This window comes from Emydura macquarii, unplaced genomic scaffold (genome assembly GCF_026122565.2).
Source record: "Emydura macquarii macquarii isolate MOO-44397 ecotype Brisbane River unplaced genomic scaffold, CSIRO-AGI_Emac_v2 contig_1254, whole genome shotgun sequence".
Lineage (NCBI taxonomy): Eukaryota > Metazoa > Chordata > Testudines > Chelidae > Emydura > Emydura macquarii.
The window spans coordinates 1,045,487-1,070,741 of NW_027131391.1; the positions used below are offsets into that span (position 1 = coordinate 1,045,487).

General features: G+C 49.1%; 1 protein-coding gene across 1 annotated transcript in view; it reads left to right on the top strand.

Moving 5' to 3' along the window:
- Positions 1–582: 582 nt before the first annotated feature.
- Positions 583–25,255, top strand: part of LRRC75B (leucine rich repeat containing 75B) — a 33,143-nt gene continuing 8,470 nt past the window's right edge. Inside the window, exons 1-3 of the mRNA XM_067550272.1 lie at positions 583–1,061; positions 7,211–7,339; positions 14,915–15,027. Coding sequence (XP_067406373.1) covers positions 774–1,061; positions 7,211–7,339; positions 14,915–15,027 — 530 coding nt within the window. The 5' untranslated portion in view covers positions 583–773. The remainder of the gene's footprint in view (positions 1,062–7,210; positions 7,340–14,914; positions 15,028–25,255) is intronic.

The window sequence follows — 25,255 nt, forward strand, 5'->3', positions numbered from 1 at the left end:
ATCTGTCCGTGTGTGTGTGTGTGTGTGTGTGTGTGTGTGTGACCCACGCACGGGGCTTGCCGACACACACACACACACACACAGGCGCGCGCTCATTCCAGCAGGGCCAGAAGCCACACACAAGACGCGCCGTGCGTCCAGGTCTCTCCTTGGTTTCCACACTGCAGCGGGGCGGCCGCTCGGCGCGGGGAGCAGCAGAGCAAGGGGGCCCGCGTCTCCCCCGACACGTGCGTGTGCATAGGAAATTGGCCTGCGTCTTGCAGAAATAGAGCAGCAGACAGCGACGCGGGGCGGGGCGGGGCGGGGAGCAAGGCGGTTTGTCCAGAGGGCTGGGTCTGGGACACATCCACCGATGCTCACGCCGAGCCTGCGCTGGCTACAGCCAGAGAGAGACAACCCACAAAGCCAAGGCTGAGCCCCTCCGTCAGCAGCCCCAGCCCCTCGCCCTGCCCCACCCCTTTCGGAGCGCGGAGAACATTGATCTGGAAACCTGTCTTTACGTATGGAGGGGACAGGCTGATGGGGGGAAATCGTGTGGCTGCTCTTTCCCCCCCGCGCCCCATTTTTTGCAGGCGGGGATGAATGCACCTCAGCTGCTGTCTGCGCTCCCGTGGCTTGAGATCCCCCTTGTTTAAAGAGAACCCGAGGCGCAGACATTTAACAGGCTGGTCAGTTTCACGCTCTTATTGCCCAAGCGTGTGCTTTGGTTCCCCTTGGTAAAGCCAGCTCCTTCCTCCCCACTGCAAGCGGTACAAGCCAGGGAATCATCCATCATGGGCTCCAGGCTGAGCAGACAAAGCAGCCTGGAGGAGGAGAGCGCCAGTGGAGAAGACTTGTGCCCCAGGTTAGCTAGGAAGGAGCCGCGCAAGAGGGTGGAGACTAACCGAGGGGACTTCCAATTCGCTTCCCTGCTCCTGAACTCCGAGAAGCTGTCCGGGGTGCTGAGGAAAAACAACCCGGCGCCCTACGTGAGGAGGGTGGGATGGATCCGAGAGATCCAGGCGACCATCCGGGAGCGCAAGAGAGAACATGCGGTCCACATTCTCAGATTGCTCAGAAAGGTAAATGCAATGGGGGGGGGGGGGAAGTGCATGGAAAATAAATAAAACGTTTATTTAAAAAAAAAAACCAGGAGACAATGCAAAGAGAAGTGCATGCAAAGACTAAAGCAATGCTAACGTGTGTAAAGAAGTGCATGCAAAATGCTGAACAAAGCAAGGTATGCGAAAATAAAAGAAAGCTAACTAGGCAAGAAAGCAACGCGAAACACTGCATTCCAAAAGCTGAAAAGCTACACACCATTGCAAAAGCACAAAAAATAAAGCAGTGCAAACTAGCAAGGAAGTACTGCAGAAAGTGCATGCAAAATTAAGCCGTGTTAAAAAAGCAGTGGAAAATGCATGCAATTAATAGACCAATTTCGGAAGGAAGCAAGGCAATTTAAAAAGTGCTTAAAGGAAAAAAACATCATGCTAAAAAAGCAATATGTCAATGCAAGCAGGTGCATGCAAAAATACAATGAAAGTGATGCTAAAAAACAACAAAGTAATTCCACTCCAACATGACAGAGCAGGGAAGGGGTTAATCTTGGAAAGTGCTGTTATGATCTAGGCGTACCTGAGTCTATGGCAAGACAATAACCGTTGGCCCCACCCATGAGAGAGGCATTTGGGATGAGGAGGGGAGAGGGATTCTGATTTTTGCTCATTTTGAAATGAATTTTCACATGGTGCCTTTTGCAGTGCGTTCAAGAGCTGCCTGCGTGAATGGGGCCGGACACTGCCCTTATTCATGGAGGGTAACTCCTGCCTGGGAGCAAAATCCTTTCCTCTTTCCCCACTGCTGTGTTCGACCCCCAAATACTCTCCAAGTCCAGGGTCAGTTCAAGGAGCCACAAAGGCGGGGTCAGATTTGCCCCCTTCTGAAGTGTTGGCGGGGTGATTTTTTTGCAGTCCTTCAGGGACTGCTCTGTGGAAGGGGGTGTGTGAGGGGCTGGGCTCTTTGTGCTGCTTTACTGGGATGTGCAGATGCTGGGTCAGCAATCCCACTTTGGGTGTGGATGTAGCTAGAGGGAGGCAGCCTCTTTGCTCCCACACACCAGGATGGCTAGAGGCACTGCCCACCAAGGGGCAAGCATGAAAGCCCTGAACGCTAGAGATCCAGACATACTAGAGAAAGCTAGAGATCTTTGTCACTATTACCTTACTAAGTCTGGTTGTGGGTGAGGGGCACAGTTTACCCAAATTCCTTAGAAGGATGGAGTGAGTGGGAGTTATGTCCCTGGTGGTTATAGTCACATGACCAAATCTGCAATTAGAGCCAAAAATCCATGACCAAAACTCCCCCAGGCATGGACCTTAAAAAACAAAACAAAAAAACCCTACCTAATAATCAAGGCCATTTTATGCCAGAAATTTAGCAGACATGGTCAGTCCCCTTCTATAGATTAATGGGCTACCAAGGAGTCTGGGTGACCTAAGAGCAGCCCCTGGATATTGACTATCTGTTTGAGGATAACCTAGTCAGGGAAGGAGAGATAAGCGGGTCAGTGGATCACAGGCAAACTTGTTCCTATCTATCTCCATTCAGGAAATAAAAGGGAACATACAACCAACCCTGTGCCAAACTGATCATAAAAATGCAACTATTACCGTACTGGAACAGGTCCATCTACTGTGGTGTCCTGTCAGACAGACAGACAATGGCCAGTGCTGGATGGATGATTCCAATGCAGGCACAACCCACCTGCCCACCCCAAATGCAATTAACTTTGCAATACTATACCATAGGGGGACATTTCTCCCTGAGCCCAATGCGTGTGCAGCTTCTGAAGACTGAAAACCCTTATCATTTCTTATCACAGCAGCTGTCATTCTTGTTCATATGATTATCCAATCCTCGTTTGAAACTTCCAACATAAGGTTGATTAGTAAACTCACTTAGAACCCAAACTCTTTGGACGGGGGCTGTCTGTCATATTTGTGCAGCGTCTAAACCAGTGCATCTAGGGCCTTTATGCAAGCCAATGTATTCATAATCATCCTGCAGCTGTAAGTTCCATAGCTTCATTATGCATCGCATAAAGAGTATTTCTTTTCATTAGCTGAAGGTCCTGATTCTGCAAAATTTGCTCACACGAGTAACCTTACTCAAGGGGTTTCTCACATAAGTAGCACTTTCATGAGCAAGAATTTGCAGAATGGGGACCTAACATGGTGGCTTCTTAATTTTATTGTGTCCCCTGCAGTAGAATTTTACACTACCTCCTACCTTCTTACACATCTACACCAATACATCAGTCCTTGTGTTGCCGTGAATATAATATTCCAGTTCCTTTCCTTTAAATAGTTCAGAGTTTACTTGTTCTACAGAAAGCCCACCAGGAGGGTGGTGATTAATGCCAAGAGAGGTCTAAGAGGACATGAGAGACATTATTACAAGAAGCTTGTAGGGGTGAGGGGGGAAAGAAAGAGCAACTTGCTTCTAAAATGTGGTGATGTGACAAGAAGAGACTTTTGTAGGCTTTGCCAAAGGCCAGAATTACAGTGTGTCATTTCCGATGGTGCTCAGAATCTTTTACCCAGACAAACATTTAAATCCCTCTCAGAACTTGTAGTCTCCAGACGGATCATTAGATGACAGCTGGGATTTTAGTGCTGAGTCATTGGGCCATCTGGAGTGGAAGGTCATTTTGAAACCTTCTTTTGCACATGGCCTGACAGCTTTTTGCTGGTCCAGCTATAGGGCTGCCAACAGTCCCTTATTAGATGGGACGTCCCTTATTTCTTCATCTCTGTACAATAAGATCAGAAGTTGCTGAGTGCTGCAAAAAGCAGCAAGAAATCGCTCTGGCAAATGTAGGTGAGTACAGCTCATTAATAGTAATGATCATAATAAATAACACGGGGAGGAAGGGTGGGACAGGAGGCTAAGAAAACAGCCCCTTATTTTTGAAATACAACGTTAGCAGCCCTATCCAGCTAAGCCATGTGCCTCTCTCCTCACCACTTCTGCAATTCATCTGAGAAGAGCTAACTAACTAACTAACGTTTTATCCGTTTCCCCTTCAACTCACTTTTTCCCCTAGACCCCATCTCAGGATTTCCAGTTGTTTGTGTGTCAAGGCAATAACCTACCATAAAAGATATAGGTTCATTCACACCCCCCCATGCTGTGTGGACACACAGAAACTGAACATAGGAATTACCATGTCTGAGTCAGGTGGAGAGAATCCATCCAACACTTATACTAAAGACTATCTACTGCATTGTGCGCTTTGTAATTTCAATTAGTGTAATGGTTATTGTGCTGTTCAATGGTTAAACACAGACAGGGCCATGGGACAGGAATAGTATTACTGCTCTCCTACCTTGGTCAATAGTGTTTGGTGGCAAAACTATTGCCTGGCCAGCAATTAACTGAAGAGGATTTTCAGCCATTTAGCTTGCGCTTTGCCCTGCCAGCTGTTCCTCTCTTCCTGCCCTGAATGCGTGTGGAAGCATCTCCCTCCACCTTCCTTACCTTGTATATTACAACCCTCAGCTCCCGCCTGTCCCTGGATGTCCCATGTTATGCAGACGGGCTTACATTAACAATCGAACGCATGCAAGAGCCTCTGAGCGATGTGCACAGCTGGGACCCGGTGGCTGCTTGAAGGGAGTGAGATTCACTTATTCACTCTTTAAGGGGTTCAGCTTCATTCCAGACCATACATTGGACCTACAAAAACTATCCCTGCGCTAGGCTGCAAGGAGATGGGGAGAAGGCTCAAGGAGCCTCGCACGGGTGCTGGCGCTGGTCATCTCAAAGGGGGCAGGACAAAGGGTGGCTGTGACTGCCCCCTCCATGGCACTGAGTGGCAGAGATGAGCCAGGGCAGAGGGAGCAGATACCTCCTTCCTTTTGTAGAGTAGTGGAGCTGCTGCTCCAACCTGCCTTCCCCCCCAGAGACCCATTCTCTTCCTGCTGCTGCGGCGTGTCTACCCCTTCTTGCCTCCAGTTCAGGCTTTGGATGTCAGCACTAGGACAGCTCCATCAGCCGCTGCCAGCTGCCATTTTGAAAACCCAGAGCCAGACCCTCTGCTGGTGTCAATGAGCATGGCTCCATTGAAGGCAGTGGAGCCGCACCCATCTACACCAGCTGAGGATTGGGCCCAGGTGAACTACACTGATCGACACCAGCTGAGGATCTGTCCCGTTATAATTAGATGACTGGAACACACAGATATAAATGAGCCAAAATCATAGCTCTGGGCTTTGTGTTAATCACAAACCCAATTCTGTAAAACACGTCCTGAGAAAGGAGGTGGAGGGAAGGATTGACCAGCAAATGCTTCTGGACTGAAAACTTATAGGCTGTCAATGGGAAATCAATATTTACAGCTACATTATTTATAAGCCTCTCACCTAAGGGATTTAGAACGGGAATGCAGATTCCTCTTTAACTGGAAAGCTCCAAATGGTGCTGCTGAACCAGAGAGTTTAATTACTGCTGCCGTGTTTCCAGCCCTGCCCCCTTCCCAAAGCTTTCTTCATCTTTGTACTTCACACACAGTGTTTAGGAGGGTGAGAAAAGGACTAGAGAGCCTGTGCCAACTTCCCCTAAGTGTTATGGTCAAGCCAGATGCTGGCATGATGCCTTGATGTGTTCCTAGCCCATATCCAGGTGTCTACATCAATAGCCCAATATGGCAGCTTATTCTTCTGTTGTTGACCCATAAACTATGTTCCTTGTGGATATCGTAGTCCTGTATGCATTATCTGTTCATAGATTAGCTAACATGCACTGAACTGTGTCTCTAGTGCATGTGATCTCTTCTACCACCCGTCATTGGATTTGGAGCCAGCGACTCTTCTGTATCCTGCTTTCTGCTTGGTGATAGAGGGGTGGGGTGAGGAAAGTGGGTGTTGCTTTTTCTCTTGCTGCTCTCAAGGGTCAAGACAGAATTCTTCCATGGCTCTGTCCCCGTGGGGGATGTGCACACACACAGCGCCTTCCTTCAGTGCTGTTCATGCATCTTTCACTCAGTGATGTATTAAGCACAGCCTCAGAGTAACGGGAGCATATGGGACACCCATTTGCTTGTTCATGTCTCCTGGCAGCAATGCACAGAATGGACAGATAACTTGTTTATTCCCTCATCTGAATCCTCCATGTCAATTGAACCAGGTCCCAGCATAGTCCCTCCCCATGGGACTTTCATCATTCCACCTCCTCGTCTTTCAGCTGCCTGGCACTCCTGCCTTCACCTTCCTCAAAGCATGCTCTGCTGAGTGCCTCTTCATTTCCTTGCCAGGTTTCCTTTCTTCTCTTCACTTTCTCACCCTTCCTGGTGCCTCATGGCATCTCTATTTACGTTTCTTATATCAGAGTTTCCCTTGATTCCCAGGGGGACTTCAGCCTCCCCCTCTAGCACAGAAAAGCCTCCCAAAACTTAGCCCTGTGGAACTTCACATGATCCATCCCCCCATCGGGAGACTTTTCATTTGCAAACCGTTTCCCAGGCTCTCCTGATTTTCCTGGTTAGCTTTAGTCACCGCATTCCCTGAGCCTGCAGATGAGCTCTTGGGACCATGTTCCCAACCAGCGCTCATGCCAGTGATGCTCAAATGAGAGAAGCAGGTTGTGGCTTCTCTGTTTTACTGCAAGAGCTCTAGAGGACAAGCTACAAATAGATTCATCACTACAATTTTAAGGCTATCACTGCTGTCTCTTAGTGCTTAGATAGCCCTGTCCAGCCCCAGGAAAAGGCTGTGACTGAACTAGCTGTCAGCTCCCTTGGCACCGCTGCTTCTGCATCATTCTGACAGTGACTCTTCGCTGCAACACAGAGGAGCTTTCCTACGGCCTGTCCTTCTGTGGGCTCCTGCTGGGAATGGAGTGACTCATCTTACCTTGGTTAACAGGGTGAAGTCTTGTCAAGAAACCCCTAATAAGGCAGACAATCTGAAGTCTCACTAGACCAACCCAACTCTGTCCGTTCTAGCCATCCATCCAGACTCTTAAAGGGACCCCATCACAATAGTGCCTGTATCGAATACATTTCTGCTCTACCATTTCTGCACCATGAAGGCTTCCTCCATTACACAGTCTCTTTTTTTCTGGGTCCCTAGCTTGGTTGCTTTATGGCTTTCACTCTGCATTTTTTAAAATGTAGCAACCATACGTTCTGAGGGGCCCCCGGAGTCTAACTGTCTGTGTTCTCTCCTAGGACCTGGGATTAGAAGGAACATTCCTCAGTGAAGTTCTCTACAAGAATGCTACTTTCCTCAACTTGGTGGACCCCATTTCCCATGACCTGCTGATGAGCCTCGCTAGAGATCTGCAGTGCCCCAAAAAGGTGAAGCCCACTAATACAATGGTCTCTTTGGGAGAAAAGGTTGACCCAGGAATGATCCTATTGAACTGACTAGTGCAACCCCATTCTCCGTTGGGTTTGGCTGTGGAACGCTAGTTCTCTGGAACCAACCAACCTACTCCCTTAGAGTGACGTCACAGAAATAATCCCACTGATTTACACAGAAGTCAGTTTTTAAAAAAACATTAATGCATCATTAGAGTTTGTGTGTTAAGTGCAGAGAAGCCAGGAAATTCCCTCCCACAGCAATAGTAAACTCAGCCATAATGTGCATGTATGTTTGTGCACAAGTGGGCTGAAAAATTGCAGGCGCATCTAGATAGATCCACCCATGCTTGCAGCACAACCCTCAGCACGCAAGCGTTCTGCATGCATTCACTAACATGGTCTGGCCACACAAAGGTATGGCTACACTGACGGCAGCAAATTCGCCGCCATCAGATCGATTTCTCTGGATCGACTGAGCGGTCAGTGAAGACCCGTTCAGTCGATCCAGAAATTGACATATTAAGACCACCTCTACAAGTAGCGTAGCGGTGCGTTCCCGTCGGCTCAGCACAGTGAAGACGGAGCACAGAAGAGAAGCAGGGAAGTCGACGGGAGTTATGCAATTTTTTTGCATACTTTACGTAACTCCGGTTGACTGCTGCCGAATCTTGCAGGTAAGTGTAGACAGGGCCAAAGTAGCCAGCGCAGCCCAGAGTCTCCTGGATTCAATTCTCCATTAGTCTGCAGAGCTACACCAATGTAAAACTGGTGTAATGTAGTGGGAGATCAAGCCCTCTTGACTCTCCTACCATTGCTTTAATGTCAGCAGGATACTCAGGATTTCCTTATTTAAAAGAGAGGGGGAGGGAGGAGAGTCAAATGACTGCACATCAGACTGAACAATGTACTGCATGGTGGGGTGTGAGATGCAAATGTGTGGCGCTCCCGCTATAGTCCTGCAATCTCCTGAATATATCTGTGGCTCTGCACTTGCAGTGATTAAGTGTTCCTGTGAGTACATGCAGTCAGTCAGACATTCAGATAAAATGCAGGTATGTCTACTCTAGATAGATATCCTGCGAGCCCTCTGCATGCACAACTGCTGTTGAAGTCAACCAGCTTTCCTTTGTAGGATTGGGCTCTTGGGACACATTCATGTGCCAGGTTACTGAAAGAGCTCAGGGCCAGATTTTCAAGGCTCAGCACCAATTGGGATTAGATTTTCAAATGAGATCAGCTCCCATGTAGGCACCTAAATAAGTGCTTAACAGCCAGCTACTCCCATTAGGACACTCAGGCAGCTTTTCTAGAAGAGCCCAGTGCCCGCCATATAGAGCTCTTTGAAAATCTGCCCCCAACAAAGGGAGCTGAGCCCTTTGAAAGTCTGGCCATCAGGGCCTGTTCCTGCAGGATGCGGAGCAGGACTGGAGGAACCCAGCTCTTCGCAAGATTGAGCCTTTAAATTGTTAAGGAAAGCCCCGTCCTGTGTGCATGCAGGGAGCTGTTTCAGTTCCGTTACAGATGCTGGGGGGCAGATCCTGCTGTACTCAGGATGGGCAAAGGCGGCGTTCTTCCTACCAGCCCAAATAGGACATGTCAATTACCCAAGCCCCAAAAGGCATCTGGACCATTTTCTGAAGGCCTGAGTCTGCAAACCCTCACTCACACGAGGCGTCCCACGGGTGTCAGTGGGACACACGGAGTGTGCAGAGCCAGTTGGGTCAGGAAGGGTTAGATCAGAGAGAGAACCTTCTACTCCCACCCTGCCCTCCCAATCACTCAGCTTGCTAGCAACCAAACTACATTTGGGAAAACTTTAAACATCACGCCTGGGCTGAGACAGAGCATGACAAATGTCCACCCAGAGGGTAATTTCTTTCCAAAGGTTATAAGCATCTAAAAATAGGAGTTTGCAATGAAAGTCGTCCCCCCCCCCGCCACCCCAACCATAACTCCAGCAACCTCTGGTTTTATAATTCTAAATGACTTCACGCTGACTGCCTCTTCGACTCATGAAGCACAATGCCTTCCAGGGAAGGTGGTATTATATGGTGTTACCTTCTTCTGATATCCTCTTGCTTAGCAGCTAGATTGCACTCTGTATCAGAGTGTGGGGGGACACACACACTCTCTCTCTCGCTCTCTCTTCCCCCCCTCCCTCTCCTGAGCACTTCAGTTGCCCTTGAAGTCAGTGGGAATTAAGTTGAGGGGCACATGGGGCTCAGCACCTCGCAGGATCAGGCCCCCAGGGTTGTAAAGGGATAAATAACAGAGCTCAGCCATCCCCTTTGTGTCTTTCTGTTTTCTATATGGATACCTGGCAGCACAAAACTCTGAATTATAGACATTGGGCAAGTCACAGGAAGGCTGCACACAATTTCCAATCTGTCAGGTAAAATCAAATCAAGATTCTAGTTACAAAGACGCCTAAGGAACAGGAGGCAGGATCTCTGCAGCCAAATTTCAGCAATAAGCTGTAGGAATGGCTGCAGCAGACTGCACGAGGCTATAAAATGAAAGCAGGCGAACACAAAGACTCAAGAAGCAACTTGGAAACATGTAACACTGCATGTGACTGCTCAGGTCCCAAGCCCAGGCGGCACAGCAGTGGGTTGCAGAGAAGCAAGCAGATGCATCCCAAACCGCAGGGATCATGCCAGTCAATCAGAGTGGGATTCTACCCAAAGGGCTGCCGCAGAGCAGTGTGCACCCCTACCAGCTGTTTGTTGTAAATGGCCCTGTAAGCAATAGCAATAAAGCCACAGCTGGCATTACACGTACCCCATGTCCCAAGGGAGGTGGGAAGCTCAGATACTGTCTAGCAAAGTTACGGTGCCCAGAAGCATGGTACTCTAATCCAGTGCTCTAATTGCAACCTTTCTGAGTGAAAGCCCCACTAGTTAACAGTAGGTAAAAGAGGCACCCCCCCTCCCCGGCCATAAAAAAACACATATAATGATAAATAATAATAATAATCAACGACTCTTACCTGAGTAAGAAGCAAAGCTGTCCCTGGCGCAGCCGCCACCGCACGTCGCGTGTGGCCCCGCCTCTTCCTGTCCCTCATGGATGGAAGGTAATGGAGGCGAGGGCCACTGGCAGGCTGGCCGGGGTTGCTCCAGGACCCCACCAGCACCAGGCTGTTCCGCTCCAGCTGGGGGCCCGGCTGGCTGGGACTTGGGGGCTGGGACTTGGGGGGGGGGGGGGAGGGAAGGAGGAGACTCTGCTCCTCCACTCCAGCTGGCACAGGACTCCAGGTACTAAATAGCCTCAATATCACTGAATCCTCACGGACCCCCTGTAATCTTTGGCACCCTCCAAGTGGGTCCCGCACCTCAGGCTGGGAACTGTTGCACTAATCACTTGCCATAAGAATGAAATTATCATAATTTTTGAGCGTTTTACTGTATATTTACCTATGCAGTTCCTAATTACACACACGTGTTGCGGTTGCACAACTAAGAGCTGGGAACTCAGGCAGGTTTTTAAAACAAGTCAGAGACCTGATGAAACTCTCTCAGCCTGGCCCTCTCTAAGCCCTCTGATAGCTTTTAGCCATGCCCTTCATCATTTAGCCTGGAGATGTGCAAACAAGAATTTGTGCAATGAAATCCATAGTTATTTCAGTGCCCTCTTTTACCCGCAGGAATCACGGTAGGGAATGATGTGAGACCACTGACTGTGGGGAGCTCACGGTGACTCTATTTTCCAGTGTCCCAGAGCTGAAGTCACTGCAAGGAATGGGGGGAGCTCACAGATACGCCAGTCCCAGCCTCTCCCAGCAGGAGGCACTGTAAGGAAGGGGACAGGAGCGCTGGTTGCTGAACTTGCAGCATTTGAAGGACAGAAGATAAATCACAATGATAATCTGATGTAGGGCTTGGGAAATATTCTGTCCAGGTAATTTTAGCTGGGCTGTATAAAACCATGACAATTACCCTGGAATTTCTCTGTACAGAGGCAGGATAGCGCTGCCTGCCCATAGTCAAGTGGAATGTTCTACATTGGCTTGAACCCACCTTGTTACAATGATTATTAATGAAGGGGGCAGCAAAGGGATGAAGGAAGCTCCCCACCCACCACATACACATATGCTCCCCTGCTATTCCCTGAGTAGAAATCAATTAATTTGATCAATTCCATGTGTTACGCAATGTGCAACCTGCACCAGCCACTTCACTGCCCCACCCCACCCCCTGCCCGCTTCTAATCCCATAATGTTCCCATGACATTGTCACAGTTCAGGGCAACTGCACCTATATTCCTTGTGGTCCCTCAAGGGTATGCACTTCAGACTTCCAGCTTCTAGCCATCACCTCTCTTGGGTGAAGACCCATGTCTCATTCCCTTCCGGTCAGGGTTTTAAGGCTTCACAGCTCCCTAAACAGACCAGTACCAGCACTTTGCTTTTCTCCAAGGGCTATGACCTGTGTATTGCCCGCAGTTATAGGTTACTGCACAGCTCCTTCTAAGCAAGCGCCTTTATGAAGGTGAAAGCACTACAGATAAAACACATTAGAACAATAAAAGAACATTACACGCATGCTAAAAAGCTTAGCAGAGCTCACCCCAAATCCAACCTAGGGCTCTAGTAGGTGTCAAACCCACAACTAGCTACAAGTTCATCTGTCATCGATCCAACACCAGGACAGAGACTGCACAGATCAGCTCGAGCTGACCTTGGCCTTCAGCAGACAGTGACCCTCTCCTCAGGGCGTAGCTTCGAAAGGCTGGGTTTTTGCATAATCGGAGTTGGGGAATTTGCAATTACTTGGCCCTAGGAATTCTTCAGCAAATCCACTTATTGTCCCAAAAGTCCAGACAAGCCTGGCACATTTGTACTATAGTCTTTTGACTCCCAGGTCTCACCTCTGTCACAGCACCCCTCTGAGAGGTTACATACAGTCCTGGCCCACAATGAGACAAACTGAATACAATACGGTCTTCCAAAGACATTGCAGAAAATTGCCTTGTCAGACACATGACTCTGTGCAAAGACAGTCGGGGTGGAGGGGGGAATCTTCTACCACTTTCCCCCTCTTCTCCTCTCTCACCCAGCTCTGGTGTGGGCAGATGTCCTACTGCATATGTCGTGCAGACCTCTCCCTTGCATTCCCCATGCAGACAATCAGTCACAGTCAGGGCACTAGAGAGGGCTGCAGAGGTGTTACATTGTAGTTGGGCCCACGATTCCTCCTGGGGGTTCCCACAGTTTATAGACCAGAGCGACAACCCTGCTCCCCTTGGAGAGGGGTGCAGTCTGCTTTCCACTCCACACCATGCCAGCTTCTCCCATCGGTGTAGCCTAGGTACTCCGCCTCCGGGACGCAGTAGCTGTGTCGACAGGAGAGGTCCTCCCATCAACATAGCGCTGTCTACTCCGGGGCTTAGGTCAGTATAACTGCATCCCTCAAGGATGTGGATTTTCCACACCTTTGAGCAACATAGTTATGCCAACGTAAACTGGTAGTATAGATTAAGCCAATGTCTCACAGAAACCTAAATCCCATTGACTTTCAAAGTGCCCAAATCACTTTTGAAAGTAGGAGTTAGCCATCTAAGTCACTTGGGTTTTCCAGTGCTGAGCAGAGAAACATCCAAATACCTTTAAAAATTTGGGCCTTACAATCTAATTACCAATGAGTTCCACTCCCCCATATCCAGTACTCACTGAAATTGTGAGTAATCCCTCCCGAGGGAGCTCTCGGCCTATGGGAACTGACTACCTTAGACAGCAGTTCTCCCTGTATTTCATTCTGAAAAACCCTTGCTAAGAGTCCCTCCCCACGTACTACTCAAGTCTCAGAATGGCTCTCCTGATCACAAAGGGCTTAGCTTGAGATTCTGCTCTAGGGCAGCTTCTTATATAAAAGAAAAAAAAAAAAAAACATGTTTGGAAAGTGTTACATTTTGAAAGCGTGTCTGCAGTGGAGCTCTGCTAACGCCTTTCCCCAAGTTATATTCTCTAGAGCAGGTCAGGAAAATATTTTTCTTTGAAATTTTTCATATTTTCACAGACAATCCTAAAAACATATATAGTGCTTTTTTAGCACACCAAACCTGGAAAAAAAAATTCCCCATTTTCAAAAACAGAAAAACCAAGGTTTTTAATTTTTTGGTTGTCAGAAATGGAAGTGTTCTTGGCTTTTCTATGAAGCCTCCCCAAATTTTCCATGAAAATGGAATTTTTCTGGTGAAAGTTTCCATTTAGTTGAAAAACCATTTTCCATGCACCCAGTCTGAACATTGCCCCATTGCTCTCCTCCACAAGGGAAATGTGCTGTTGGATGAGTCCTGTTGATTGCTTGTTGCAGGTGCAAAGGGATACATTCCCACAGCACATTCAATTATGTCATAGCTCCGTTTGCTTTCTCATGGGTTGGTGGAGTGGAAGAATATTTCTACATGTAGATCTGTTTGTTGCCCTGAAGCATGTTGATCATAAGCTATTGCAGGATTCTGTAAATGGAGACAGAGCGTGCGCGTTTATAGTTTTAAACTATTTTGTGTAGCAACTAGCAGATGCTGTTTTTCTGTGGTGAGTAATGTGTGCTGTGGCATGTTAGAGGTGGAGACCCTTCTAGGGCTACAGTGAACTATCTGACCAGGGAAATGGGATTTTATTGTCTCCTAGTAAGTCTTTAAACTGAACTTTGTGTATGTTTTTGCATGTTTTCAGGTGCAATGGTAAAGGTGGGTGGGATGAGCCAGTGATGCAGCATGATATGGCAGCAGGGAACTGGCTGGCGCTGTTCAATTCTAGATCTTCTAAGCTTTGGGGTTTTTGAAGGTGCAGATATTTTCCACGGATATCAAGGGACTAGAAGGCTTCATGTATAGAGCTGTAGTTAGGTTGCCAGGTTTCCCTCCCAGTCTGAAGAGAACAAAATCCAACACCCCCCATCCCAGCACACCCTCAGGGGTTAAAATATAAAAACCCACCCCCACTCCACAGCTGAGGCCAGAGCAGGAACTACCTCTCAGAGCGTTAAAAACAGACCACCACTTCTGAGCTAGAACCCCCTTGACAGGAGGTGACTCCTAGCCCCACTTCCCCAGGCCAGACCAGGAACGTGTCAGTGCTCTGGGGACTCCTAGGTGCTCCCTGAGACACCGCAAAGAGTTTACACTGTCTTTTTCCAGCTGGTCTCAAGCCTTGCCTGAGGGGAGGGTCCTCAACAGCATCCTAGGCAGGAGCCACAAGCCTTTCCTACTGATTTGGGGGTGGGGGGAGAACGTTGCCTTTCCTAAGCCCCTGACTCCCAGTTCTGGGGCTCCAGCACCAGTGCTCTTTCCCCTTCCTTTTGCTTCCCTCATTTACCTCTCCTCCTCCTCTCACTCTGCTTCCCACTCCCTTTCCCATTATCTCACCGCCTACTGGCCCCATCCACTGCCCCATCTTTACCTTTATCCCACCTCCCTTTGTCTCTAGCTCCCCCCACATCTGTCTGTCCTCTCGGACACTCACTAGAGGTTCTGCGTTCTCCTGCTGGCCCAGCTAGCACAGGAGTGTTCCTGGGATGCACCAGAATGGCGTGGCAGGAGGCTGAGCTGTCCTTTTGTTTTCAGGAATACGACCCCTGGAAGTCCGCAGACAGGATCTGCAGGCAGCTGGTTTACCACTTGAGCCCTCACTCCAAGTGGCATAGGCATGGCATGCCCCGCAGGAAGTCCCAAGCATGGTGAGCAATTCAGCTGGGAAAGGGAAGGGGAGGCTGGGAGGAGTCTGCTTGGTCACCTCAGACCCCAGCTGGGAGAAGCCACCATTCACTGCCATGGTCGTGTGCTAGCCCAGTCCTGCCTGCACCCTGAGGCTAGAGGAATACTACATTCAAAACACTTGAGGGGTCACCCAATGCTTCATTTGATTTTGATCTCTTAAAGATGCCCCAGCCAAATTGTCCATGGCCAATTTGGGATGACCTTGGAGGCTTTGTTTGTTATTACTTCTTTATGGACCCCTTAGCCTTAAAGTTCAGAGCCCCCAGGTGAAGTCCATCCAGTAACTCTGAGTTCCTGCAACGCAGACAACGCTCCCTGCAGAACGGGGGGGGGGGGGGGGGGGGGGGGAGTGTTAAGGCTCCAGGACTGTAACTTTGCATGAATTCAGTGTTGGAAGAAGGTGCGAGATGGTCAGACCTGGAGACTGACATCCTCCGATGCCCTGCAGCTCAGGTATAGCCAGACGCAAGCTTCCACGTGCTGCACCTGAATCTGATCTTGGTTACAGCAGCTTTACACCTGCCCAACTCCATTCATTTCAGTGGAGTTACTCCTGATTTACCCTGTGTGCGAAGGAGCACAACAGCACCCTGTTGGGACTGCCTGAAGGGAGGAGTTTCTACGCCTATCTTCTAGCTCTCTGCTGAGACAGGATAGCCAGTTAATGCCCTTTTTGGTGGTGGGTTTTGTGTGATCTCTCAGTATTTCCAAGGTGTCTGCTCCCATTGGTATCTAAGCACTGACGTCAAGGGGATAGATGTCTGACATGCTGTGGACACTTACATATGTGGAAGGAGACTAACACCACCAAACTCATTTCACATGGGCCCCCAAAAAGCCAGCAGACAGCAACAACCTCAGCATTAGCCAAAAGACAGACTAAGTTGATCTCCATTTCAGAAAGATTTTTGATTTTCCAAGGCTCAGAAACATTGACACAAATAATGGTGAATAAAAAAATAATAAAAAAAAAAAAGCCCACTATGGAGCACTAAATGGCAGCTAACAGTTCCCTGCTGTAGTTTCAGGTGAAGAGCCAGAGTTAAGGATGGAAAACCCCACTAGTTTGGTGGGGTTGTGGTCTTTAGTCTAATAGTTAGTTCACAGCAAACTGGGGGCTGGTGCACACTGAAAATTTACATCAGCATAGCTGTCTCTCTCCAGGGTGTGAAAAATCCACACCCCAGAGAGATGTACCTCTGCCAACCTAACCCCTAGTGTAGACGGTGCTAAATTGTTGGAAGAATTCTTCCATCAACCTACTACAGCCTGTTGGGGAGGTGGGTTACCTACGCTGATGGGAGAACCCCTCCTGTTGCTGTAGCGAGTGTCTACATTGAAGGGCTACAAAAGACTTATGCACAGCATCAGAATTGAGGAGCCAGCTGGAAAGGTGAGGGAGGATGCTAGCTCTTCCTCAAAAGACCTTTGAGTTGCAGGCCACTGCCATTACCCTGAAGAGACCTAAAGGTAAGCGAGGCTGCCAAGGGGGCTGTTATGGGTCAGGTGGAGTTAAAGGTGCCCATGGCAGGCAGACAGGCCTGATTCCAATGCAAAAGGAGAACCTGGGAGAGGAATCTGGAACCTGGTGTACCTGGCCCGGTTCTATGTTTCAGTATGAAACTTCCCCTCGGCCCCAGTTTCGAGGCAGAATAAGGCTGTTTCCTGGTTAAATGCCAACATCAGGGCTTCATTTGGCTCTGTTGGAATTCTACACAGGTTATAACGGGGAAATGCACCATCCCATCAGATACAGCACCACAGCCCAGGAAGAACAGAGAGCAGGGGCAGCAGATCACGTACAAATCTGCAGTTACATACAAGCCTGGTTTGAGGTCAGAAGAACAACAGCTGAAAACAGGACTTTAAAGTCTCCCAAGATGCAGTCACAAGGCCAAACAGCTTCAGGCCTTGACATTTTCCACAGCCTCCATTTCCGGCTGCAGCATTTCTGTGGTCAGGCGCACACAGTAACAAGCAATGAGACAACAGCGAGATGGTTTATTGCGGAGGGAAATGTAGGTCTGAAATGGGCAGCACTGACTTGCCATCAGGTATAGCTAAGAGGTGTTAAGTAAGTGTAACTGGGCCAGCTGCCTCCTGTGCGCTCCCTGGTGGCCTAGGGTCACTCTACAGACAGCCTTCCTCAGTTTCCACTCAGGCCACATTTATTTGAATAGTCCAAAGAAAAAAAAGTGAAGTGAAGGACTTGGAGACTGGGCTCATGAATACAAAATAAACTGAAAATTACTCAAACCCCCAACACAAAGTCCATTCACAATGCACATGACCAGTGCCTGGAGAGCTTTCCTCACTCGCCAGCAGTGTGCCATGGGACTTAGGCGCCCAGGGGCCAATACTTGTATTTGTGCCCCCCCGCGTTGGTGGCAGCGCACCATGGGGGAGTCTGCAAGCCCGTTTCCCGCTCTCCCCGACTCCCACTCCCCCTCCCCGCTGTAGAGGCCACAGGTGCAGAGGGGAGCAGGAGTGGCTGGCAGATACCCCCAGGCCGTCCATTACTGTGGGGGCGGGGAGGCCTGCACATCCAGGGTCCCCGGGGCTCCCTCGTTGTGTCCAGTGCGGGGGCGGAGGGGCCAGGAGGCAGAGGGGCCGGGTCAGTGCGGCTGCCAGGGATGTCAGCAGGGGGTAGCTCTTCCGAGAAGGGCCCGGGCCCAGGCCGGCGCCCCCCCGGCCAGCACCCAGGAGAATGGCCTCCTCCCGCCCCCACTCCTCGGTACACCACTGCCACTCTCTGCAAACTGCCTCAGCTTCCTAAGCCTCAGCTCAGCTCTGTTCCCCTTTTCACTGCAACATCCGGCTCCTGTTATACTGGAATCCCTCAATTCCTCTCAGGTGGGGCTTATCCTGTAATCAGGGGTGGCTTAGCACCAGACTCGCCAGCCCATGGAGTAAGTCACCCTGTTACATACCCACCCCCATTGAAAATCTGGCCCACCCCAGCCCCAGGGCAGGTTCTACTTGAGAGAATTTTTTTTTCCCTTCGCTAATTACTGGGACCTTCGCCTCTTGCCAGCATGTTTTCCAGCTGCAAACCTTCTAGCTCTCCTTCCAGTTGGCTTACCAGGGTGAGCAGGCACTCTCTCTCTCTTCAGGTGACCTGATGCTCTTTTTGTCTCTTTCCCTCAGGGCCAACTGCCTGGCTTCTTCCAAAGCAGCCAATTTCTGCTGGCTTCTCTGCCAGAGAGGTCAGACTTCCTATAACTTCCTTCCAGCGCTGCATTGCACATAGTCCCTGCTGGCCTTAAAGTCAGAGTCTATCATGATCATCTAATCCGACCTTCTGCACATCACAGGCCACAGAACCTCGCCCACCCGCTCCTTTGGTGGACCCATAACCTCTGGCTGAGTTACTGAAGTCCTCAAATTTTGATTTAAAGGACTTCAAGTTACAGAGAACCCACCATTTACTTCAATTCACACCAGCAAGTGACCCGTGCCCCATGCTGCAGAGGAAGGCAAACCTTCTGCCGCAGCATCGCTGTCACTTTGAAGTAGGGGAAAAATTCCTTCGTGACCCCAAATACGGCAATCTGTTAGACCCTGAGCATGTAGGCAAGACCCACCAGCCACACACCAGGGAAAGAATTCACTGCAGTAACTCAGAGTGCTCCCCCTTTAGTGTACCATCTCCAGCCATTGGAGATACTTCCTAAGAGCAGTCATGGATGGGCCATGGACCTTTATAGCCAATCTCATCATACCATCCCTTCCATAAACTTATGAAGCACCATCTTGAAACAAGTTAATTTTTTGTCCCCACTTCTCCCCTTGGAAAGCTCTACCAGAACTTCACTCCTCTGATGGCTAAAAAATTCTAATTTCAAGCCTAGACTTATTGATGGTCAGCTTATGCCTATTTGTTCATGTGCCAACATTAGCCCTTAGTTTAAATAACTCTTGTCACTCCCTGGTGTTTATCCCTCTGATGTATTTATTGACAGCAATCATATTTCCCTTCAGCCTTCATTTGGTTAGGATAAACAAGCCAAGTTCCTTAAGTCTCATCTTGTAAGGTAGGTTCTCTATTCCTCTGATCATCCTAGTAGCCCTTCTCTGCACCTATTCCAGTTTGAATGCATCCTTCTTAAACACAGAAGACCAGAATTACACACAGTATTCCAGATGATGTACAATGGTGATAACTCTTCCTTATCTCTACTGGAAATACCTTGCTGATGCATAATAGGATTGCATTAGCCTTTTTCATGGCTGCATCACATTGGAAGCTCATAGTCATCCTGTGATTAACCAATTAACCAGCTCCTCCCCGTTGTTGTTTCTAACTGATATGTCCCCAGTTTACAGCAAAAATTCTTCTTGTTAGTCCCTAAATGTATGACCTTGCACTATTAAATGTCATCCCTTTTCTATTACTCTAGTTTGCAGGTCATCTGAATCTTCTTGTATGATATTCTGGTCCTCCTCCATATTTGCAATACCTCCCAACTTTGTGTCATCCACACATTTTATTAGCACACTCCTGCTTTTTGTGCCAAGGTCATTAACAAAAGTGTTAAGTAAGATCGGTCCCAAGGCCAATCCCTGAGGAACTCCACTAGTAACCTCCCTCCAGCCAGCCAGGTCACCTTTCAGTATGATCCCTTTAATCTGTTCCTTACCCACCTTTTGAGTCTCATATTAATCCCTATCTTCTCTAATTTAACTAATAATTTCCCATGTGGAATGGTATTAAATGCCTTACTGAAATCCAGGTAGATTAAATTTACTGCATTTCCTTTGTCTAGAAAATCAGTGATCTTCTCAAAGAAACATCAAGTTGGTTTGGCATGATCTATCTTTTGCAGAACCATATTGTATTTTATCCTAGTTGCTGTTTACCTGTATGTCCTTATTCAGAATTTGTTTCAAGACCTTGCATACAATTAAGGTCAAACTAACAGGCCTGTAGTTTCCCAGATCACTTCCCCCCCTTTCTTAAATATAGGTACTGTATTTGCAAGTCTCCCTCCATAGAGTATGACCCGAGTTTACAGATTCATTAAAAATCCTTGCTTATTGGGGTTGTAATTTCATTGTAAGAGGTGCTGCCGTAACTGCAACATCCACTTTCCTTGCAGCCTCAGTGACAGCCCCCTCCTTCCAAACACTAATACAACCCTGCCATTCTGTGGCCATCCCCACATTTTGGTCACTTTTCCCAGCAACCAGCGGTGGCTTTGTTTCCTCCCTCCGCTCAGTCACAGTAGGAGTTGCTGTAACCATCACCACCCCACCTGTTCCCCACACCTCTGGCAGCCAGGAGTGACACACTTCTGTGAACACACAGACTGTTCCCCCTTTGAGTCTTTCTCTTGGTCTGCAGAGCTTCTCCCTCCCCACAGACCCCAGTATTCAAGGGGCAGGCCCTTTTAATGTGCAGTCTTTCCACCTTTAAAATATTTGGGAGGACGCTCTCTCCAGATCTCTTGCCCTTCCAGGCATCTGTGTTTTCCTTATTCATCCCCCTACTGTACTCCTCCTGCCCCCTGGGACACTCTAAACTGCTGTGCCCCAGTCTTCCACACCAGAAACACACACAGATTCCTTCTCTCCCCCTGCCAGCACTGCTGGGCCCCAAACCCTGCCACCTGTACCTTCTGCTGCATGGCTCTCTGTGCCTTCCGCTCCCGCAGAAGAACTGCCTGCCTCCATTGGGGCTGGTCAGCCAACAAACAAATGGCTTCCTCCATTCTCTGCATCCGACTTGTCCCAGGCTTTCAATCGCTCTCCTGGATGGGAGGGGGTGGCTGCAGGACCAGTGGTAACCAGGCTGGCTGCCTCCCAGGCACCCCTGCGTGGCATTGGGTCACAATGAAAGGCAGCCTACTTCAGTTTCCCCTCCTGGACTGTTCAAATAAACTCCACTTCCAGTTTCATCTTGGTCAAAAAGGGACCCCTCCCTGAGGGATGAGTTTGTTAATACTAAATAAAACCACAAACCAAAGTCCTTTCATGAGTCCTCACAATCCAGGGTATTTCTTCCTCCCCTCAGGCTTTCTTTGCCTAGGGCCTTTACAGTCTCCCCCTGCTTGGTCAGGGTCTCTCATTGGCCTTCCTGCCTGGACAGCTTTCCTCACTTCCTCTTCCACAGCTTCCCTCCTTCACTGCCGCTGCCTCAGCCTGTTCTACTGGGACGAAGCCCCTGATTCCTCTCAGGTGGGGCTTCTCTGTAATCAGGGCTGGCTTAGCTCCAGGCTCTCCAGCCCAGGGGCCAGCCACCCTGTTACACGAAGCATGAAATCACTGACTGGCTATTAAACAGTCATCTTTTACTTCAGGTTTTTAAACCAGTGTTGAAGCTGGATGGAAACCGAATTGCAGCCTGTGCCAGCGAGCTCCCATGGGCTGGTGTCTGAGGCCACTGCAGCAAAATGGAGGCTCAGAAATACCCCAGTGGTATACTGTGGGTCTCCGGTGCCTGAGGGCCAGTACTTGCATTTGTGCTCCCCCCAGCCCCGTCGGTGGCAGCAGTGGCAGCACTCCGCTGGAGGGGGGGTGGGGGGAGGTCTGCGGGCCTGTTTCCTGCTGTCCCCCACTCCTGCCCCGCTGTGAGCGCGGCGGGGAGCGGGAGTGACAGGGACAGATGCCCCCGGGCCGTCTGGCGGTGGAAGGTGTGTGACGGCTCTGCCCTGGAGCCCTGCTGTTGGGTTGGCTGCCTGGCCCCTGCACGGTCAGTGTCCCTGTGGCTCCCTGGTGTAGCTGTGCCCTGCGTGGGGGGCGAAGGGGCCGGGAGGACGTTTGCTCCCCTGCAGCAGGAGACCTCGGCCACTGGCAGGCCTGAGCTGGGGTCAGTGCGTCCACCAGGGATGTCAAAGCCCGGCAGCCCCTGGCTGCCTGCGACAGCAGGGGGCAGCTCCTCCCCCTCACCTGCCACCCTTGGTCGGTAGGCCACTGAAATACCCACTTCTCTTGATAACCTAGGGCTTTATTCCCCACTGCCTGGTCATTTCCAGCCGTGCAGAGTGTATGTAAAACCCTACCTAATGGGAATGCTCCACTTCCTCCCTCCCTCATGCTGCTGGTAGTGTTTTCACCCCCTCTGCCCAGCAGCAAGAGCAGTGCAGAATCAGCCCCACTGCAGTATATTCCTGGTGGCACGAGCCCTTCCTGCCATATGTCTGGGGGAAGTGTCAGCTTCTATTTAATCAAGTTCAACGGCAGATTCCAGGACAGCTGGGAAAGATCAGGACAGGAAAGCCACATTCAGGGACTGAACTCTCATCTTGCCTTCCCCGTCTCCTGGCCAGTTTGGCTGCTGGTTGTCATGGAGCAGATGCAGAACCCCCCGTTCTCTTCTGAAATGCTATTTCCGCTTTCTGGCAGCATGTCAGATGGGCCCAGAAGATAATTAACATGCCCTGCCATGAAGGGAACTGGGAGCATCTGCCAGATATTAATTACATTTGGGCTGCTATGGAAATGTAGTTATGGGGGGAGAGGGAGAGTCAAAAAAAAGGAGGCTGCAGCATTCCAGTGGGTCCATGCACTAGCCTTTCAGCTTCAGGAGAAAACCAACGGGTCAGATTCTAACCAGGTACAGTCCTGTCCTCAAACACTGTATCTGTGAGTCTCCAAACTGCCCAGCAAATCACACACTGAACTACCCAGGAAATCCAAAGGTAACAGGGGTAAAATACCTTTCCTCATCCATTCCTGTTTACACACATTTAAGCACAGCAAGGCTGGAAGTATTTAACCCTCCTGAGTACGGATCAGACTTCTACCTCGCAGGAACAGTGAGACGTTATTCATGCTATAAAATCTGCCGCTGTAAAGCCCAGTGAAATGCTTATGCTAACACACTGCCTCCAACATCCAAGGAGTGTCAGAGCTTTAAGTCTCTAGACTTCACCTTCATTAAGGACCAAACCCTGCCCCCAGTGACGTCAAAGCTCCCGTTGACTCCAGTAGGAACCTTGTGTTGTGACACACTTGAACAATAAAGCACACTGCTGTTCAAACATGAGCTGTGGCCATGAGCCAAGATGGCACGTGCCATACAGTGTGTTCACCACGCCAGCTGCGTAGTAAATAGAAAAACACAGAAATGGGGTGCTCATTTCAGTCCAAAGGACTCCCAGCAGCAGCAGTAATCTGTATGACACCATGGGAGATGTCCAGCCCATTCTTAATTCATCTCTTACAGCTTGCTTAGTTGCTTGGTGAAGCAGTTAGAGAAATTGCTGGGTGGAAGGTTCCTGCCTCCCACTCCAGTGGGATGTAGACACTTGCTGTGGCAGCCAGCTTGACTCAGGAAATGGTTAGCAGCACATAAGCCTGTGCAGTTGTACCGAGCTAGGAGAGTAGCCATGTTACATAGCCATGACAGGTGATCCTGCCTATCTCATGGTTAGCTAGGTTTGCTTGACTGAAGGTAACGGACTTAATTCTGCTGTCACTCATTTGGGTGTAAATCAGGAGTAACTCCATTGCCATCAATGGCTTGGCACTGGTGTAAAGCTGGTATAAGTGAGATCAGAACCAGGCCCAATACGTGTTTCAATGATTATTATGCTTTCAGTACATGAAGAATGTCGGGGGTCACACTGAGGAAAAAAAGTGGTGATACTCTTCCAAGCGCCTCCCACCCATGACATCACTTTGAGTTGCAAGGCACAAGAGATGGTGCAGAACTCTGTAACATGATTGTCCCTCTTCTTTCTTTCATGCTTTAATCCGCAGTGAAATAGTTACCACTGTTCACATTTGAATTGTCATCGTTAGGCTTCAGAGTGTCAAAACCCTAGAAATGTAGAGGGATAGCTCAGACATCTCCCAAACCCATTGTCTGGTTCATGCGTCTCCCAGACCTCCAGACATCACTGCATCTGTTTACCACGGATTCACTTTCTGAAGTTTCCTCTGTGCCACCGTGCGCGTTAGAGCCTTGGGAGTGTTGCTGTCGTTTTTAACTGAAAGCTTAGATTCTGCGGCCCAGCCTTACAAAGCCACAGTGAGACAGCTCAGATCATCCCCTGCAGAACGGGACATCTGCTCTAACCCAATACACATTCCGTCATAGCAACGTTTTTATGGCCTGTGTTTATCACTGACGCTGAGTGACAGTAATATATTCTCTAGGGCTTCGTGTAACCCCGACTTGACTTGGTTGTTACACTGAAAGTTGTGATAGGAAGAGTAAATAGATCAAGACATTATTTTTCTCCCAGAGGTTTGTATTGGGGGATTTTGACGTTCTGCGTGAGAAGAGTGCCACCGAGTCAGCAGTTTGACAGATGTGGAATTTTCTCACATTATTAATGACTGTTTTCAGAGGTTTCAAGGCGTCATTAATTTAACATCACAGGAGCACTCACAGTCTGGGCTGGGAGCGGTGTGGGGCTGGAACAGTCACCTACGTGCATGACTATTTCAGGGGACAGGTGCTTTGGCAGAGGAGGCCAGCACTGGGATATCAGAGGTGTTATAGCTCAGGCATGACGTATACTGGCAGCCCTTTGCAGGAACCCACGCCTGATGTGCATTTGAAGAGCTGAACGGGAGCCCATGAATGTAAGAGAGAAGCTGCAAGTTAAGTTTGAGCTATCTTGGCAGAGCTGTGCAAGGGAAGCTCGCAGAACATCCACCTGCATAATTCCCAGCTCTGGCTGGTTCTGGCTGTATCTTGCTTTCATGAATGTGAAGGACGAAGTTGAATCCATAAAGTATGCAGGCGACAAGGCGAGGGAGTGGTGCATGTCAGTAAGAATTTGCACTTACAGAACGGGTAACTGGGGACACACAGGTATTTGCAAGCACCGTTTCTGGTTCTGTTAGTGTGCAAATGCATTTTTGCAGATGTGGTTATTTGCTTTTGCATGTACACAACTGCACAGTGCATCAGTATTTGTAATGCAGCCTGACTCCTTCTTGGTTATTGTACCTTGATCACCTGCTAGAGGAATCTTCATGCTGAACCACTTCTGCTAAACCAGCATTGGATGCAGAATTGACTGTCCCTTCTGGGCACATCTCACTGTTTCTCTGTAATCATTCTGCAGTGCCCAGTCACTGCAGTATTATAGGCTCTTTAGAAATAGAGAGAGAGAAACAGAGATATTCTGGAGAGGGTGCAGAAAAATAGCTCAAAGTGCTTCAGATCTTTGTTTTTTTCTAAGAGCATCATTCACTGCCCTTAATGACAGTTCTGGCAGATCAGAATAATTC